At 43.0% G+C, this 19,065-nt stretch overlaps 2 protein-coding genes across 8 annotated transcripts in view; one reads left to right on the top strand and one right to left on the bottom strand.

Annotated features, from left to right (window-relative positions):
• Positions 1-3,349, top strand: part of LOC115131621 (zinc finger protein 384-like) — an 18,747-nt gene extending 15,398 nt beyond the window's left edge. For 5 of the 6 annotated variants that reach the window (XM_029663469.2, XM_029663471.2, XM_029663468.2 and 2 more), the window contains one exon: positions 354-3,349. In XM_029663469.2, the coding sequence (XP_029519329.1) occupies positions 354-752 (399 nt within the window). In that variant the 3' untranslated portion in view covers positions 753-3,349. The remainder of the gene's footprint in view (positions 1-353) is intronic. The other variant, XR_010464337.1, reaches the window with a different exon arrangement.
• On the bottom strand, positions 2,439-18,695 carry LOC115132743 (flotillin-1). 2 transcript variants are annotated; one of them, XM_029665473.2, is made up of 13 exons: positions 18,564-18,695; positions 17,869-17,931; positions 17,540-17,615; positions 17,312-17,402; positions 16,612-16,755; positions 14,297-14,416; positions 14,054-14,149; positions 8,767-8,919; positions 8,352-8,533; positions 8,058-8,103; positions 7,629-7,766; positions 7,244-7,408; positions 2,439-6,607 (listed from the first exon to the last, which is right to left on the bottom strand). In XM_029665473.2, exons 2-13 carry the CDS (start codon positions 17,909-17,911, stop codon positions 6,587-6,589), a joined length of 1,275 nt encoding a protein of 424 aa, XP_029521333.1. In that variant the 5' UTR covers positions 17,912-17,931; positions 18,564-18,695; the 3' UTR covers positions 2,439-6,586. The 2 variants fall into 2 exon arrangements, with proteins under 2 accessions (XP_029521333.1, XP_064876563.1); XM_065020491.1 differs by having other exon boundaries at positions 17,540-17,931.
• Positions 18,696-19,065: the final 370 nt, after the last annotated feature.

Consider the following 19,065-nt stretch of genomic DNA (forward strand, 5'->3'; position numbering starts at 1 on the left):
ATTCCAAGCTGTTTAAAGGCACAGTCAACTTAGTGTATGTAAACTTCTGACCCACTGGAATTGTGAATTATAAGTGAAGTAATCTGTCTGTAAACAATTGCTGGAAAAATGACTTGTCATGCACAAAGTAGATGTCCTAACCGACTTGACAAACTATAGTTTGTTAACAAGAAATGTGTGGAGTGGTTGAGAAACGAGTTTTAATGACTTCAACCTAAGTGTATGTAAACTTCCGACTTCAGGTGTAGGTGCTGCCAATCCCTTGCATTTTGTCCCCAAGACCCGCTGCTTAGTAAGAGTTCACTGCACTGTCCACCTCCCTCACCATCTTTCTCCCCACTCCTCTTCTCCAGGAGACCTACCTGATGAAACACATGCGGAAGCACAACCCTGACCCCCTCACGGTGGCGGCAGCCATCGCCGCCCAGCAGGCTCAGGGCCACACCCCCGGAGGAGGGGGCAGGGGGAGGGGCCGTGGGAGAGGAGGAGGCGGGGCAAATGCAGTGGGTGGTCCTGGAGGGGCGGGCCAGAACCCGGGGCAGAACCAGTCCCAGAACCCCAACAACCCCCAGCAGGGCAGCTACCCACATACGGAGGGCGTGCCATGCTCCTTCGACCTGCACCAGTACAAGACGGTGTCGGCCGGCGAGATCCAGTACAAGCCAGTCAGCGTGGCTGATCTATCGGCCCATAAGGACCTCTGCTTGACCGTGTCCACCTCAGCCATCCAGGTGGAGCACATGAACTCATAGAGCAGGAGGATGGACAGAGGGGAGGAGAGGAGTTTGGACAGAGCAGAAGATAGACAGAATGGAGAGGGAGGAAGGGAGTTGGAGGCTGGTGTCACTTTAAATGGGAGGATAGGCTCATTACAATGGCTGGAATGGAATAAATGGAACTGTGTCAAACACAATCAATGTGTTTGATTCCAGCTATTTCAATGAGGCCGTTCTCCGATTTCTCCTCCCACCAGCCTACACTGACAGGGAGAAAGGACTACGTAAAAGCGACACTGCCTTGTGGTTGGCGAAGGAATGGATGGAAGAATGAGGTTTGGCGATGCAAGACCCAATCAGAGAAGGAAAGGAGGGCGTGAAGAGGGAACCTGAGATGAAGAGGAAGTATGGGATATGTAGTCCAGTATTGAATGAAGAGATAATCTATGAATGGTTCAAAGAAGGCACTTAAAGGAGAAGACATCGAAAAGAGATGAGGGGGGGGCTGATATAAAGAAGGCACTTGATCAATCTTGTATTTTTACCCTCATGGTTTCTCAATGTTTCACGTATTAGTTGTATGTATATTATCATATGTATGTATTTTTCTACCAACATTGGAATGTGTTAACGAACGACATGGGAAAGTAAAAAGATTGTGCAAGGAAAGTGAGTGAAAAGAAACATCAAGAAACAGAGCAGATTTTGTATTTAAGAATGATCATTTTCTATATTCCCAACTCATTCTTGCAAAGCAAGGGGTATGGGGGAGAAAGGCGGATTGTGTTGAAACAATGAGGTACTTTTAACAGTTTTTTTTTTTTTTTTTTACCTTTCATAAAGAGTATTAGTACCTTCGTTATTCTTATTGTACGCAACTATCAATGTTATCCTCATTATTATCCATTGGAAGATACTGTAATCTATGTAGATATGCAGTACCACTCAAAAGTTTGGACACGCCTTTATTTTTACTATTTTCTACATTGTAGAATAATAGTGAAGACATCAAAACTATGAAATAACACATATGGAATCATGTAGTAACCTAAAAAGTGGTAAAAAAATCAAAATATATTTAATATTTTAGATTCTTCAAAGTAGCCACCCTTTGCCTTGATGACAGATTTGCACACTCTTGGCATTCTCTCAACCAGCTTCATGAGGTAGTCACCTGAAATGCATTTCAATTAACAGGTGTGCCTTGATAAAAGTCCATTTGTGGAATTTATTTTTTCCTTAATGTGTTTGAGCCAATCAAGGTATAGTTGGAATACAGAATGGTGGTCCTATATACAGATGGTCCTATTTGATAAAAGACCCAAGTCCATAATATGGCAAGAACAGCTCAAATAAGCAAAGAGAAATGACAGTCCATCATTACTTTATTAAGACATGAAGGTCAGTCAAGTGCAGTCGCCAAAAACCATCAAGCGCTATGATAAAACTGGCTCTCATGAGGACCGCCTCAGGAAAGGAAGACCCAGAGTTATCTCTACTGCAGAGGATAAGTTCATTAGTTACTAGCCTCAGAAATTGCAGCCCAAATAAATGCTTCACAGAGTTAAGTAACAGTCAAATTGCTGCAAAGAAACCACTACTAAAGGACACCAATAAGAAGAAGAGACTTGTTTGGGCCAAGAAACACGAGCAATGGACATTAGACCGGTGGAAATGTGCCCATTGGTCTGGAGTCCAAATTGGAGATTTTTGGTTCCAACCGCCGTGTTTTTGTGAGACGAGGTGTGGGTGAACGGATAATCTCTGCCTGTGTATTTCCCACCATAAAGCATGGAGGAGGAGGTGTTATGGTGTGGGGATGCTTTGCTGGTGACACTGTCAGTGATTTATTTAGAATTCAAGGCAAACCAGAATAGCTACCACAGCATTCTGCAGTGATACACCTTCCCATCTGGTTTGCGCTTAGTGGGACTATGATTTGTTTTTCGACAGGACAATGACCCAACACACCTCCAGGCTGTGTAAGGGCTATTTGACCAAGAAGGAGAGTGATAGAGTGCTGCATCAGATGACCTGGCCTTCACAATCACCTGACCTCAACCCAATTTGAGATGGTTTGGGATGAGTTGTTGTTTAACACTTTTTGGGGTACTACATGAGTCCATGTGTGTTATTTCATAGTGTTGATGTCTTCACTATTATTCTACAATATAGAAAATAGTCAAAATAAAGAAAAACCCTGGAATGAGTATGTGTCCAAACTTTTGACTGGTACTGTATATAGAAGTGACTTTTTTTTCATTCAAAAAAGGGAATGATGTACTGCCTCTGTAAAGAAAAAACAGAGATCTAAATACATATGAAAAAGAAAACAAAATAACTTCAAAAGTATGAATCGTTGACATGTATTTGTAACCCATCCAATCACAGAGCTCTATTCTGCTCTGTATTTATTGAGCTGGCTTGTGATTGGCTGGTCATCTTACGTATACTCCTTGTACTTCATTATGTGTCTTTTGAAATAACACAGTTCTCATTATTCTTATTGTTATCGCTCCTAATGCCGTTATTAACTACCCTTATGCTACACTCGCTGTATATGCACAGTACACATTCATATGAACAGACTGTTTCTCCTTGTAAGGACAATAAAGTGAGACAGTCGGAGATGACGATCTTTCTGTCCGATTCACCTTTTCCTGCATGCCGTGGCCAGTCAGTTTGAAGGTATTGTATCAATGTACAGTACACAGGTAAATTATACATTGAAATAGTGTAGAATATTGTGTATGCTAGGTTATTGTGTTAGGGACACTAATTTGCCATTAGTGTCCCCTGTGCCATGCCCATTTCACAACCTTCCTACACACAAGCACCAAAGAAGACGAGGGAAGACGAGGGTTGTGGTTAATAGAATCAAAGGAATTCTGTATTTGATATCATTTAAGGATATATGTTTCCTATAAAATACAAATGTCTAAGGTTCCTCATGACACTAGTGCACAGCCATTTGAAAACAATACAGAGACACATTACAATTTTGGCAAGTTTTAAACAACACACTATTCTAATATAACTCAAAGAAAACGACATGAAACCAGTCCTGGATACAATCTGCTTGCCATGGAATTCGTCTCATTATTTTCATTAAATGTATAGGATGTAACTTTTTCCCAAGCTTGGTTTGGTTTTCACTGAAACATGCCATTTAAGAATATATAATACAGCAACTGTTGGTATTATTTCTTGGTAAAACAAGAGACAACCATGAAAGTAGATTATGTCCTGGTTATAGTAAGATGCAACACAGAAACAGGGTAACATTGTGTTAGTCAGGATAAGGAGGTTTGATTACTCTTGTCTTGTGATGCAACTGAAGGTAAACCCTTTTTGACAAGCCAGGCCAAGACGCTGAGCTCAGAAGGTTTAAGAAAGTATGATAAATGTGACAACAAGACATAAACAGCTGATTTCAGATATGATTTTCTTATCTTTGAGTACAGTACAACATGTTTTAAGCTAAATTGAACACACATTTTAAAATACTTCACTAAAACAGGTACTGTAGATGCATTTCTACAGTAATTACAACATCCAAAATATCCCTTATTTTGATGCTTTGGACATATTTTGAACCTCTGGTTCAGTCCCTGGTTTGGTTACTTATCCATAGCAGGAGTACCTGTTATGGGTCATGCCTTCAGGCTCCTGACAAATTTCATAGAAAAAAAAACCATAAATAAATACAACAAAAAATCAATGAAATTAAATATACAATTCAATACATTACAGACTATTCTGTGTAACATCATCAGTACATAAGACGCAATCTTGTGTGGTGACGATGAGGTCAAGGGTGACAGTGTGTGGGGGATAAGGCAAGTCAGCCTCACTTCCTATACTGAATCAGTCATCTCACTAGACCCGACAATGCCATGAGACACACAGGGCTAGCACGCTATGCTATCTGGATGATTTCCATTGAACATACTGATCTGAGACATTGATTGGACGATAAGATAAGATAGTACTTTATTAATCCCCCAGAGGGGAAACTTGATTGCACCAGCCAATGCATACGGGGATGAGGAATGACCACTTGTCTTTCCTCTGATGAAATGCAGTGTCATGAAATACAGTGAGTATACAAAACATTAGGAACACCCGCTCTTTCTATGACATAGACTGACCAGGTGAATCCAGGTGAAAGCTATGACCCCTTATTGATGTCACTCGTTAAATCCACTTCAATCAGTGTAGATGAAGGGGAGGAGACATGTTAAAGAAGGATTTTTAAGCCTTGAGACAATTGAGACATGGATTGTGTATGTGTGCCATTCAGAGAGTGAATGGGCAAGACAACAAAATGTAAGTGCATTTGAACGAGGTATGGTAGTAGGTGCCAGGTGCACCGGTTTGTGTCAAGAACTGCAACGCTGCTGGGTTTTTCACACTCAACAGTTTCCCGTGTGTATCAAGAATGGTCCACCAGCCAACTTGACACAACTGTGGTAAACATTGGAGTCAACATGGGCCAGCATCCCTGTGGAACGCTTTCAACAACTTGTGGAGTTCATGCCCCAATGAAATTAGGCTGTTCTGAGGGCAACAATGGATGTATATTCTGTATGTGCCATGTACTCAATGCTTGTATATCATGCTGTTATGTCCATTAGTAGTTATTTCTATTAGTAGTACAATACGACACAGCTAGCTTTAGTTTGGGCTTCAAAAGGTTCCCAAAAAGAGAGTACATGCTTTCCGAATTTCTTCTTTTTACATGACACCTCCTCTCTTTCTACTTCTGACGACAATCAACATTTTTCTAACTGAAAATCACTCCCTTTATTATTCATTTATCACAGCTACTATTTCCGTTGATCTGAGGACCACCTTAAGAATAATGTAGCTTCAATGCTAACAGTACATCTCAATTAACATAAATAGTACAGCTTGACATTACAGTACGTAGCGTTAGGCAGAAGTGCAATAATTCCAAGATTATAAGGTCATATTACATTTTGACAGCTATAACAGAGCAGTAAACCAGTCCCCTAGCACTCTGGACAAAAGTAATGCAAGTCACATTTGTGAGAACTGCTACATAATCTGCTTGACTAGAAGGTCCTTTCTAACGAATATTGATTAAATAGGATAATTCAGTGTGAGAAAGTACAACGAAAACAACATAAAAAAACACGCACGTTACGTGTCGTAACAGTGACTGTAGACACACATCAATGGGAAAGCACACATTTCACAGATAGAAATCCATAGAAAATAATAATATATTGAGAAACAAGTTGACTGGCCTATTCAGACTACTTCTCCCAAAGAGATATAGGTATAGATTAGAATATTGGATACTTTGAATGGTGAATATTTTTTACATTCATTGTTACTCAAACTTAGTCCCCACAGAGCCATGACATTTTCTCTTAACCAATTACATTTTGTCAGACTAAAACGACAACCAGTAACATTAAAAACAATGAAAGACTGAAACATGGATTTGGTCAGGTCCCCTTTTCTTCTGATGCGTAAGACCGAGCGCTGAGAATGACAATACTGGATGGACGAGTTGATTGTGCGCTTGCATTGAACTCGCCAGTTAAGATGCACTTAGGGCTTGGCAGCAAGACAGTGGACACAGGCAGTTAGGAGGAGGAATCCAGGGCCAAATAGAAAACGGGTTAGAGGTGAAAGGTGAGACAGGCAGAGAAAAGGGGCACTAAGACACATGGAAAGAAGAGGGGATCGATAGAAAGGGTTGATCATAGAAACAGATAGGTCGTTGGCATAACGTACTTGAGGAGAGAAGGTAAGGCTGTGACAGTAGACACATACGCAGACACTACAGCCAGGCAGGGGTATGATGATAGGTCTACCTGAGCACCCGGAGCCTCTCCTCAGCCCATACGAGTCGCCACCTAGAGGATGGAGGGACAGGTTGAGAGAGAGGGAGATGGAGAGACAGAGAGCGAGAGGGTGGGGTTGGGGGGGATTTGGAGAGAGAGAGAAAATGAAGGAGTAAGGACAAAGTAGGATCAGTGAGCTAGCCAACTAGGTTTACCAACAATACAAACATTACTAACCTGCAGTCAGCATGCTATGCTATCTCGTACATGGTACTTACGATGACACATACTAACCTTTAGCATTCTTCATAAACCGTCAAATGAAGAGTTATACATGTACATGCGTGTTTGTCACAGTTATCTGGCAAGTTATTCATATATCCTATCCTGTGAAATATAACTCTAGAGCATTGGGCTAGTAGCTGAAAGGTCGCTAGTTCGAATACCCGATCTGTTGATATATCCTTGAGTTAGCCACTTAACCCTAATTTGCTCCGAGGGCGCTGTACTACCATGACTGACCTTGTAAAACAACACATTTGTTTTACCTCTCCGGTGTATGTGACAATAAAACATTATTATTATCATTTTGGGGGGTAACAACTGGTATAATTAATTGGAGACCGACTGAGAATGTTGTTACGCAGACAAATAGAAGTCATCTTGTAATATAATACATCACGCACATCGTTGGTTAGGCCGTCTCACCTGTGAGATGTTGATTCCGGTCAGTTTCTCCACCGCCGCTGGTAGGCGGGTCATGATGTCTAGCACCTCCCCTGTGAGCTGGGCCGCGCCCACCTCGCCGCCGCCGCTGGATATCATGGTGATCTTGTGAGCCTGCGCCAGAGGCCTGCTGATCTCTTCCGCCATCTAGAGGAGGACACAGGCACATACGAGAGGTGTCCGTCCAGTTTCTATGCCCGGTGATCCGATTTTGGGCTCTACAACTATGTGTACGAACTAACTTTCTATCAGTGTTATGACTTTTTCATGCAAATCTTCGATTCCATGAAGGATTTTACGCGATCGTTAAACGTCCACATCTCATATGTGTATTTGAGCTTCGTCTCTTCAAAGGTTTGTTTCTCACTAGTGGTAGTTGCTCCAGCAGCATGTCCACCATGGCTCCCTCCTTGTACTGCTGGAAGGCTTCGGCCTTCTTGGCCATCTGCTCCGCCTCGGCTCTCCCCTTCGCCTCCACAGCAAAGGCCTCCGCATCTCCCTTAATCTGAGAGAGAGAGAGAAAAAGAGAAGAACATTCTGTTATGATGGTCACACTATGTTGTTCCAGCCTCCTTGGGTGTAACTTATCGTAAGTTGACTGCAATATTTAGTAGTATTGATTTGAGCAAGCAAAATGGCTTCAGTGTGGTGAATGTGGACTTCTCCTATTACCATTAAAGTTCTCTCTGCTTATACGAGTCACAGACACAAGAATGAGCTGCTTTTAGGGGTAAAACAAGCTTGGAACAGTAACAATGTCATTTTCAGAATCTCGAACAATGTGATGCTCACTCACCCTAATGGACTCTGCTTCAGCCTCTGCCTCCATGATGAGCTGTGCACTGTGGGAAGAGAAACATTTATTAGATCTCATACACCTTGGTTGGCCAGTGAGGTATACAGTACGGATATAGTACATTGTACATATTCAGTATAGTTTGTATATGTGTTTTTTGTTGTTGTCTGTCTCATACGCCATAGAACACATTAATTATCTAGTATATTTTCATTGTCTACGCAATACATCTTTCACAAACTACAATATATAATTTGTGAAAGGTCATTTGGAGACCCTGTGGCCGTGACTCACCGCTGGGCCTCGGCAAGCTTCTCCAGGCGGTATCTCTCGGCCTCAGCGGGCTTCTTGACCTTGGCCTCCAGCTCCTTCTCCCTGCGGGTGATCTCCTGCTCCTGGAGCATGATCTGCTGAGAGCGCTCCACCACCTTCACCTGCATCTTCTCCTCCTCGATGCGCTGCTTGGTCTTGGCCACCTGACAGGGAGGGTTCAAACGGTAAGACCAAGATCTCAGTGGCGCTCTTTGTGACCATTTTTAAGAGGTTACGTTTGACCTCTATGTGTTTTTTTTGTATTCCGTGTTTTACTTTTGTGTTGTTTTGTTTCAATTGGTTTGGTGAGCTGCTTTCCATTTTGAGAACAAACAAATAACGAGATTGGGTGTGCAGTACAATACATCCGTGTCTTAGCGTAATATCATGGACATACCTGTAGCTGGTAGGCCATCTCGGACTCCGCCTTCTTGGTGTTGACTTCGATGTCATAGGATGCTTTCTTCAGCTCATAGTCCCTCTGAGCCTTGGCCATCTGGATCTCATTTACATACTGGGCTGAAATCTTCTCCTGCATGGCATGGGCCTCCTACAACGAGAGATACAGAGAGGGGAAAAAGAAACAAGAAGAGTTTGGACAAGGAAAGCTTGAGATGGAGTACCAGGAAAGAGAAAAGTAATGTATCTATTTATTTCACCTTTATTTAACCAGGTAGGCTAGTTGAGAACAAGTTCTCATTTACAACTGCGACCTGGCCAAGATAAAGCAAAGCAGTGCGACACATACAACAACACAGAATTACACATGGAGCAAACAATCGTACAGTCAATAATACAATAGAAAAAGTATATATACAGTGTGTGCAAATGAGGTAAGGCAATAAATAGGCCATAGTGGTAAAATAATTACAATTTAGCAATTAAACACTGGAGTGATAGATGTGCAGAAGATGAGTGTGCAAGTAGAGATACTGTGGTGCAAAGGAGCTAAATAAATAAAATAAATAACAGTATGGGGATGAGGTAGTTGGATGAGCTGTTTACAGATTGGCTATGTAAAGGTGCAGTGATCTGTGAGCTGCTCTGACAGCTGGTGCTTAAAGCTAGTGAGGGAGGTATGAGTCTCCAGCTTCATTGATTTTTGCAGTTCTTCCAGTCATTGGCAGCAGAGAACTGGAAGGAAAAGCGGCCAAGGTAGGAATTGGCTTTGGGTGTGACCAGTGAAATATACCTGCTGGAGTGCGTGATATGGGTGGGTGCTGCTATGGTGACCAGTGAGCTGAGATAAGTCGGGGCTTTACCTAGCAAAGACTTATAGATGACCTGGAGCCAGTGGGTTTGGCGACGAATATGAAGCGAGGGCCAGCCAACGAGAGCATACAGGTCGCAGTGGTGGGTAGTATATGGGGCTTTGGTGACAAAACGGATGGCACTGTGATAGACTGCATCCAATTTGCTGAGTAGAGTGTTGGAGGCTATTTCGTAAATGACATCGCCGAAGTCAAGGATAGGTAGGATAGTCAGTTTTACGAGAGTATGTTTGGCAGCATGAGTGAAGGATGCTTTGTTGCGAAAAAGGAAGCCGATTCCAGATTTAATTTTAGATTGGAGATGCTTAATGTGAGTCTGGAAGGAGAGATATATGTATATATATATATTTCTTATATATATATATATATATATATATATATATATATATATATATATATGGGGGATTGTAAATGATGCAGACAATTACATTGATGGAAACTACAATCTATCTGCAATATTCAAGTTGGTCTACCCCCCAAAAAATCAAGTAAGAACGGATAAGGAAAACCAAGCAAAAGAAAATATCAAATCAAATCAAATCAAATTGTATTTGTCACATACACATGGTTAGCAGATGTTAATGCGAGTGTAGCGAAATGCTTGTGCTTCTAGTTCCGACAATGCAGTAATAACCAACAAGTAATCTAGCTAACAATTCCAAAACTACTACCTTATAGACACAAGTGTAATGGGATAAATAATATGTACATAAAGATATATGAATGAGTGATGGTACAGAGCGGCATAGGCAAGATACAGTAGATGGTATTGAGTACAGTATATACATATGAGATGAGTATCTAAACAAAGTGGCATAGTTAAAGTGGCTAGTGATACATGTATTACATAAAGATGCAGTAGATGATATAGAGTACAGTATATACGTATACATGAGATGAATAATAATAATAATTCTCGCTATACACCAAGTCACTTGGCTCTGTCATAACCTCACATGGTCTCTCCTATCATTGCTATGCAGACGACACACAATTAATCTTCTCCTTTCCCCCTTCTGATGACCAGGTGGCGAATCGCATCTCTGCATGTCTGGCAGACATATCAGTGTGGATGACGGATCACCACCTCAAGCTGAACCTCGGCAAGACGGAGCTGCTCTTCCTCCCGGGGAAGGACTGCCCGTTCCATGATCTCGCCATCACGGTTGACAACTCCATTGTGTCCTCCTCCCAGAGCGCTAAGAACCTTGGCGTGATCCTGGACAACACCCTGTCGTTCTCAACTAACATCAAGGCGGTGGCCCGTTCTTGTAGGTTCATGCTCTACAACATCCGCAGAGTACGACCCTGCCTCACACAGGAAGCAGCGCAGGTCCTAATCCAGGCACTTGTCATCTCCCGTCTGGATTACTGCAACTCGCTGTTGGCTGGGCTCCCTGCCTGTGCCATTAAACCCCTACAACTCATCCAGAACGCCGCAGCCCGTCTGGTGTTCAACCTTCCCAAGTTCTCTCACGTCACCCCGCTCCTCCGCTCTCTCCACTGGCTTCCAGTTGAAGCTCGCATCCGCTACAAGACCATGGTGCTTGCCTACGGAGCTGTGAGGGGAACGGCACCTCAGTACCTCCAGGCTCTGATCAGGCCCTACACCCAAACAAGGGCACTGCGTTCATCCACCTCTGGCCTGCTCGCCTCCCTACCACTGAGGAAGTACAGTTCCCGCGCAGCCCAGTCAAAACTGTTCGCTGCTCTGGCCCCCCAATGGTGGAACAAACTCCCTCACGACGCCAGAACAGCGGAGTCAATCACCACCTTCGGGAGACACCTGAAACCCCACCTCTTTCAGGAATACCTAGGATAGGATAAAGTAATCCTTCTCACCCCCCACCCCCCTTAAAAGATTTAGATGCAGTATTGTAAAGTGGCTGTTCCACTGGATGTCTTAAGGTGAACGCACCAATTTGTAAGTCGCTCTGGATAAGAGCGTCTGCTAAATGACTTAAATGTAAATGTAAATAATGTAGGGTATGTAAACATTATATTAGGTAGCATTGTTTAAAGTGGCTAGTGATATATTTTACATAATTTCCCATCAATTCCCATTATTAAAGTGGCTGGAGTTGAGTCAGTGTGTTGGCAGCAGCCACTCAATGTTAGTGGTGGCTGTTTAACAGTCTGATGGCCTTGAGATAGAAGCTGTTTTTCAGTCTCTCGGTCCCAGCTTTGATGCACCTGTACTGACCTCGCCTTCTGGATGATAGCGGGGTGAACAGGCAGTGGCTCGGGTGGTTGTTGTCCTTGATGATCTTTATGGCCTTCCTGTGACATTGGGTGGTGTAGGTATCCTGGAGGGCAGGTAGTTTGCCCCCGGTGATGCGTTGTGCAGACCTCACTACCCTCTGGAGAGCCTTACGGTTGTGGGCGGAGCATTTGCCGTACCAGGCATACAGCCCGACAAGATGCTCTCGATTGTGCATCTGTAGAAGTTTGTGAGTGCTTTTGGTGACAAGCCGAATTTCTTCAGCCTCCTGAGGTTGAAGAGGCGCTGCTGCGCCTTCTTCACGATGCTGTCTGTGTGGGTGGACCAATTCAGTTTGTCTGTGTTGTGTACGCCGAGGAACTTAAAACTTACTACCCTCTCCACTACTGTTCCATCGATGTGGATAGGGGGGTGTTCCCTCTGCTGTTTCCTGAAGTCCACAATCATCTCCTTAGTTTTGTTGACGTTGAGTGTGAGGTTATTTTCCTGACACCACACTCCGAGGGCCCTCACCTCCTCCCTGTAGGCCGTCTCGTCGTTCTTGGTAATCAAGCCTACCACTGTTGTGTCGTCTGCAAACTTGATGATTGAGTTGGAGGCGTGCGTGGCCACGCAGTCGTAGGTGAACAGGGAGTACAGGAGAGGGCTCAGAACGCACCCTTGTGGGGCCCCAGTGTTGAGGATCAGCGGGGTGGAGATGTTGTTGCCTACCCTCACCACCTGGGGGCGGCCCGTCAGGAAGTCCAGTACCCAGTTGCACAGGGCGGGGTCGAGACCCAGGGTCTCGAGCTTGATGACGAGCTTGGAGGGCACTATGGTGTTAAATGCCGAGCTGTAGTCGATGAACAGTATTCTCACACAGCCAGCTGGTCTGCGCATGCTCTGAGGGCGCGGCTGGGGATGCCGTCTGGGCCTGCAGCCTTGCGAGGGTTGACACGTTTAAATGTTTTCCTCACGTCGGCTGCAGTGAAGGAGAGTCCGCATGTTTTGGTTGCGGGCCGTGTCAGTGGCACTGTATTGTCCTCAAAGCGGGCAAAAAAGTGATTTAGTCTGCCTGGGAGCAAGACATCCTGGTCCGTGACGGGGCTGGTTTTCTTTTTGTAATCCGTGATTGACTGTAGACCCTGCCACATACCTCTTGTGTCTGAGCCGTTGAATTGAGATTCTACTTTGTCTCTATACTGACGCTTAGCTTGTTTGATTGCCTTGTGGAGGGAATAGCTACACTGTTTGTATTCGGTCATGTTTCCGGTCAGTTTCAAGCGAATGCTGCCATCAATCCACGGTTTCTGGTTTGGGAATGTTTTAATCGTTGCTATGGGAACGACATCTTCAACGCACATTCTAATGAACTCGCTCACCGAATCAGCGTATTCGTCAATGTTGTTGTTTGATGCAATACGAAACATATCCCAGTCCACGTGATGGAAGCAGTCTTGGAGTGTGGAATCAGATTGGTCGGACCAGCGTTGAACAGACTTCAGCGCGGGAGCTTCTTGTTTTAGTTTCTGTCTGTAGGCAGGGATCAACTAAATGGAGTCGTGGTCAGCTTTTCCGAAAGGAGAGCGGGGCAGGGCCTTATATGCGTCGCGGAAGTTAGAATAGCAATGATCCAAGGTTTTTCCAGCCCTGGTTGCGCAATCGATATGCTGATACAATTTACATTTTACATTTACATTTAAGTCATTTAGCAGACGCTCTTATCCAGAGCGACTTACAAATTAGTGCGTTCACCTTAAGACATCCAGTGGAACAGCCACTTTACAATAGTGCATCTAAATCTTTCAAGGGGGGGGGTGAGAAGGATTACTTTATCCTATCCTAGGTATTCCTGAAAGAGGTAGGGATTTAGGGAGTCTTGTTTTCAGATTAGCCTTGTTAAAATCCCCAGCTACAATGAATGCAGCATCAGGATATGCTATATGGATTCCAGTTTGCAAAGAGTCAAATAAAGTTCGTTCAGAGCCATCGATGTGTCTGCTTGGTGGGAAATATATATGGCTGTGATTATAATCGAAGAGAATTCCCTTGGTAGATAATGCGGTCGACATTTGATTGTGAGGAATTCTAAATCAGGTGAACAGAATATGATGGTGAATTCCGAAATAAACAAGAGCAAGGTAAAGGATAACGGGTTGAGGAAGAGAAGGTAGAAAGAATGAGAGACTAGAGAGAAGGGAGAGGTGGCTCACCCTGATCACAGCATCCCTCTTGAACTGGGCCTCTCCGATGCGGGCGTCTTTCTGCACCTGGGCGGTCCTGGACTTCCCCAGGGAGTGGAGGTAGTCCTGAACCACAGAGAGGAAGACGACAACATGCTTTTAGTTTAGGGTCGATTATTTACCTGGCATCCATCTAGTGTCCATTATTTACCTTTTATTGGAGCATCTGCGGAAAAATGGAGTCTCCATTGAAAGTAGAGAGAGAAAGCACACCTGGTCATCGTGAACGTCTTTGAGCGTGTAGCTGACCACGCTGATGCCCATGTTGACCAGGTCAGACGAGGCCACCTTGAACACCTCCTCCGAGAACTTCTTGCGGTCCCTATAGATCTCCTGATGGGGGAAATAACAGAGTTAGAGCCTATGTTGATATACCTTCGTTTGACAATGAAAAGATGCAGTGCTCCCTCTCCATCATGCTACTATGTAGTTGAACACATAGCCAGAAATAGATTTCCATATGACTATGGTTCGACTGTAAATATATAATACGGTTTGATTTGTAGTTTGTTATGGTCTGTTTGTTATGGTCTGTTTGTTATGGTTTGTTTGTTATGGTATGTTTGTTATGATCTGTTTGTTATGGTCAGTTTATGGTCTGTTTGTTATGGTCTGTTTATGGTCTGTTACTTATGGTCTGTTTATGGTCCGATTGTTACGGTCTGTTTCTTATGGTATGTTTGTTATGGTCTGTTTATGGTCTGTTTGTTATGGTCTGTTTATGGTCCGTTTGTTACGGTCTTTTTGTTATGGTCTGTTTGTGTTCTGTTTGATATGGTCTGTTTATGTTCTGTTTGTTATGGTCTGTGTGTTTTGGTCTGTTTGTTATGGTCTGTCACAAGCCATTTCTAGTATGCAATGTGCTGTTTTGCATATGGTACAAATACTACCGTTCAAAAGTTTGGGGTCACTTAGAAATGTCCTTATTTTTTAAAGAAAATCACATTTTTTGTCCATTAAAATAAAATAAAATTGATCAGAAATACAGTGTAGACATTGTTAATGTTGTAAATGACTATTGTAGCTGGAAACTGATGATTTCTTATGGAATATCTACGTAGGTGTCCAGAGGCCCTTTATCAGCAACCATCACTTCTGTGTTCCAATATCACGTTGTGTTAGCTAATCCAAGGTTATCATTTTAAAAGGCTAATTGATCATTAGAAAACCTGTTTGCAATTATGTTAGCACAGCTGCAAACTGTTGTTCTCTGATTAAAGAAGCAATAAAACTGGCCTTCTTTAGACTAGTTGAGTATCTGGAGCATCAGCATTTGTGTGTTCGATTACAGGCTCAAAATGGCTAGAAACAAAGAACTTTCTTCTGAAACTCATCGGTCTATTCTTGTTCTGAGAAATGAAGGTTGTTCCAAGCGAGAAATTGCCAAGAAACTGAAGATCTCATACAGCGCTGTGTACTACTCCCTTCACAGAACAGCACAAACTGGCGCTAACCAGAATAGAAAGAGGAGTGGGAGGCCCTGGTGCACAACTGAGCAAGAGGACAAGTACATTAGAGTGTCTAGTTTGAGAAACAGACTCCTCACAAGTCCTCAACTGGCAGCTTCATTAAATAGTACACGTAAAACACAGGTCTCAATGTCAAAAGTGAAGAGGCGACTCCGGGATGCTGGCCTTCGATGATGCCACAGATACTCAACTAGTCTAAAGAATTCCAGTTTTATTGCTTCTTTAATCAGAGAACAACAGTTTTCAGCTGTGCTAACATAATTGCAAAAGGGTTTTCTAATGATCAATTAGCCTTTTAAAATGATAAACTTGGATTAGCTAACACAACGTGCCATTTGAACACAGAAGTGATGGATGCTGAAAATGGGCCTCTGTACGTCTATGTAGATATTCCATTAGAAATCAGCCGTTTTCCAGCTACAATGGTCATTTACAACATTAACAATGTCTACACTGTATTTCTGAACAATTTGATGTTATTTTAATGGACAGAAAATGTGCTTTTCTTTCAAAAACAAGGACGTTTCTAAGTGACCCCAAACTTTTGAACGGTGGTGTACATAGACAAATACCCTCTAATAAAAGGTGACATTATGTACAGCCGCCTCATATTAAACAATTGATCTCAAATCCAAAATGCTGGAGTATGGGGCCAAATTAAAAGTTTTAGCTTCACTGTCCAAATAAATGGGTAGGGGAGTGTATCTCTGGCCATAGCTCTTGGGTTTGGTCATGGCTATAAAGCATCGAAATCCGTGATATGCTATAATGTGCTGTTTGTTTATCTGTAACTGTGGATGTGGCCAGTAAGAGTGCTATCCAGTTAACCTCATGCAACCGTGAAGAAGGCAAATGGTGCCAAAATGTTTCTATATTGCACTAAAATGAGTGAGCTGCTATAATGTAGCCTGATCCCAGATCTGTTTGTGACATCTTGCAAAACAGATGTTCTACAACAGGTTGGTCAAAACAAGCATTGTGATTGGGTACTCGGCAGGTACTCGACTTCGCCTTGGACCAACGACCGCAGCACGGCTGTGCTAAAAAGGTCAAGTTTACCTCCACAGTCAGGTGGGCAATAATGGCCCTCTGGTGACCCTCCAGCGTCTCCAGGGCGATTTGGGCGATCTCGCCCTCCGACTTCCCCATGAACATCTGACAGGCTGCGGCCAGCATCTGCTTGTTCTGCCCCTGGATCTTCATCTGGAAGGAGGAGAGCACACAGGTTAATAGTTCATTAGGGCACGCAACCGAAAACATTTTTAAATGTTTTGAAACAGACAATGTGCATTTTATGAGCAAGTTCAGGTAGTCCCTCCCTGTTTTAGTCTGTTGTTGGTGATTAATGAGCATGACTCAGGTGTGCACATTGCTAAACAAACAGAAGCATCTGCTGTATACTACCCGACTACACAGCAGTAGTAGTAGTACTAACACTCCCAACAGGCAAGGTTACTCAGTTCTGTCCAAAGCACAAGCGAGTGAGGTATTTAATCATTTAAGACCTGTGTATAAATGAATGATATAAGCAAAACAGTTGGCATGTTTTAATTAGCTACTTGATACCTACTTACTTAAAGAGAGCCTTTACATTTGTGTTCAAAACTAGGGCCATTATTGCCCACCTGACTGTGAAGGTAAACTTTTGAGCACAGCTGTGCTGCGGTCGTTGATACAAGGCTTAAAGGTGATGTAACAGAATAGTGCTGTTACACTGGCTCAGGAAGAAATGGAGACAGAGAAAGATGGAGAGACAAACCTGGGCAATACCAGTGACCGAGATGGGAACCCCATGCCGGGTGTAGACTTTATCACTCTTCACGTTTAGCGTCAGAGTGTTCAGGGAGATCCTGGGAGAGAGGAGAGGAAATAAGGGAGAGATATAGTCATTCCACAATGCTGTAGTATGATATCCCAAAACAATGGCAAATGGTAACGCACGGACAATATATGTGTTTGCAGACGTGAACAGGAAAAGAGACCACACCTCTGGATCTTCTGAACACAGGGAAGCACAAACACTCTGCCTCCAGAAATCATTACTGGAGGAGAACGGCAGAGCCCTGAGAAACAGAGAGCGAGAGGAAGAGAGCGAGAGAGGGAGAGGGAGAGCGAGAGAGAGAGAGAGAGGGAGAGCGAGAGAGATCGAGAGAGCGAGAGAGGGAGAGCGAGAGAGAGCGAGAAAGAGCGAAAGAGCAAGAGAAGGAGAGCGAGAGGATGGTGAGATACGCATGCGAGTATTACTACCATCTTACAGCTCTTTAATGTAATATGTTTATAAATGGAGAATATAATTGTATTGATTAGAGAATGGACCTGACACCACCATAGCCTCATTTGGACCACATGTGTAGAACATGTTTTTTTCTCCCTCAGATTCTAGAAAGACAAAAAACAACACACACAATTGAATTAAACAATTTCATATACCAAGCTTCAATGCTTGGCAATGGGCCTGACAGTGGCCTACTTAAGAGTCCTACATTGGCCTATTGCTCAAACATTTCTAGCTTCATTCATCAGTCATGCTTGACAGCTTTGACTGGAATCTATATAGTAGGCCTAATAATAATTTCATATAGCTACATTAAGTAACATGTGACTAAACGTTTTCTATATTTCAATTCAGATTGAATCCGAATTTGAGCTGGTAGTCCGTATTAGAACTATTGTGATCTTCTCCATGAAAATCCAAGGGGGCAGGAGCCTTGAGAAAGTTCTCGAGACAACACTGATAGCTAATTTAATTTGCGTAAATGTTGCGCATCATCACTCAGGACATTTTGCTGATAAAGAGCATAAGCTAATATATGTATCAACAAATGTATCAACACACATGCAAATAGGATATAAATAAAACATGCAAGGGTGTAGCAACTCGTTACCAAATGATACAAATGTGTCCAATTCCACTATCCTTTTTGCCAGACCCCACTGCTGTTTACATACATTGCAATCCGAGATGCATCAAATCAATCGAATGATTAGGCGAAGTATGTCCAATCACTTACCAATTTGACAGAATGAACTAATGCAGAATGCAAATGTATAGATACTTGTTTTTGCTCTCAAAATACAGCAGCGTTATTCTTGCTATCGTCTGTCCAATGACTGTATGTATATATGAAGCGTTTGTACCGTTATAGCCCTTCCCGTCAAAAGAGTCTATCCATCGTCTCACGCCCATTACAAAATGTGCTGTCGCCATCTGGTGTTGCGGTGGTGAATTTAATTTCATTCAATGATCAGTGTGAAATAGTTCAGTATTTAGGATACAATATCGAATTACTTAGCTAGGTCAACAAAAGTATTGCATTTCTGCTCTTTAGTTGCACTTTTTTATTTGTTGTTTATTTGATGTGACCCCGCCCCTCTCTCTCTACCGCACCTGCTGTCTCAACCTCTGAATGCTCTGCTATGAAAAGCCAACTGACATTTACTCCTGAGGTGTTGACCTGTTGCACCCTCTATAACCACTGTAATTATTATTTGACCCTGCTGGTCGTCTATGAA

The sequence above is a fragment of the Oncorhynchus nerka genome, linkage group LG7 (genome assembly GCF_034236695.1).
Source record: "Oncorhynchus nerka isolate Pitt River linkage group LG7, Oner_Uvic_2.0, whole genome shotgun sequence".
NCBI lineage: Eukaryota > Metazoa > Chordata > Actinopteri > Salmoniformes > Salmonidae > Oncorhynchus > Oncorhynchus nerka.

Bases quoted from the DNA above. Each gene is read 5' to 3' on its own strand.
- LOC115132743 (XM_065020491.1), bottom strand. From the start codon at position 17,889: ATGAGGCTATGGTGGTGTCAGGTCCATTCTCTAATCAATACAATTATA. The intron at 16,756-17,311 runs GTTTGTCTCTCC...TCCTCCTTCCAG, and splicing joins CGGTCACTGGTATTGCCCAG to ATGAAGATCCAGGGGCAGAA. The intron at 7,767-8,057 runs GTGAGTGAGCAT...TCTCTCTCTCAG, and splicing joins CTGAAGCAGAGTCCATTAGG to ATTAAGGGAGATGCGGAGGC.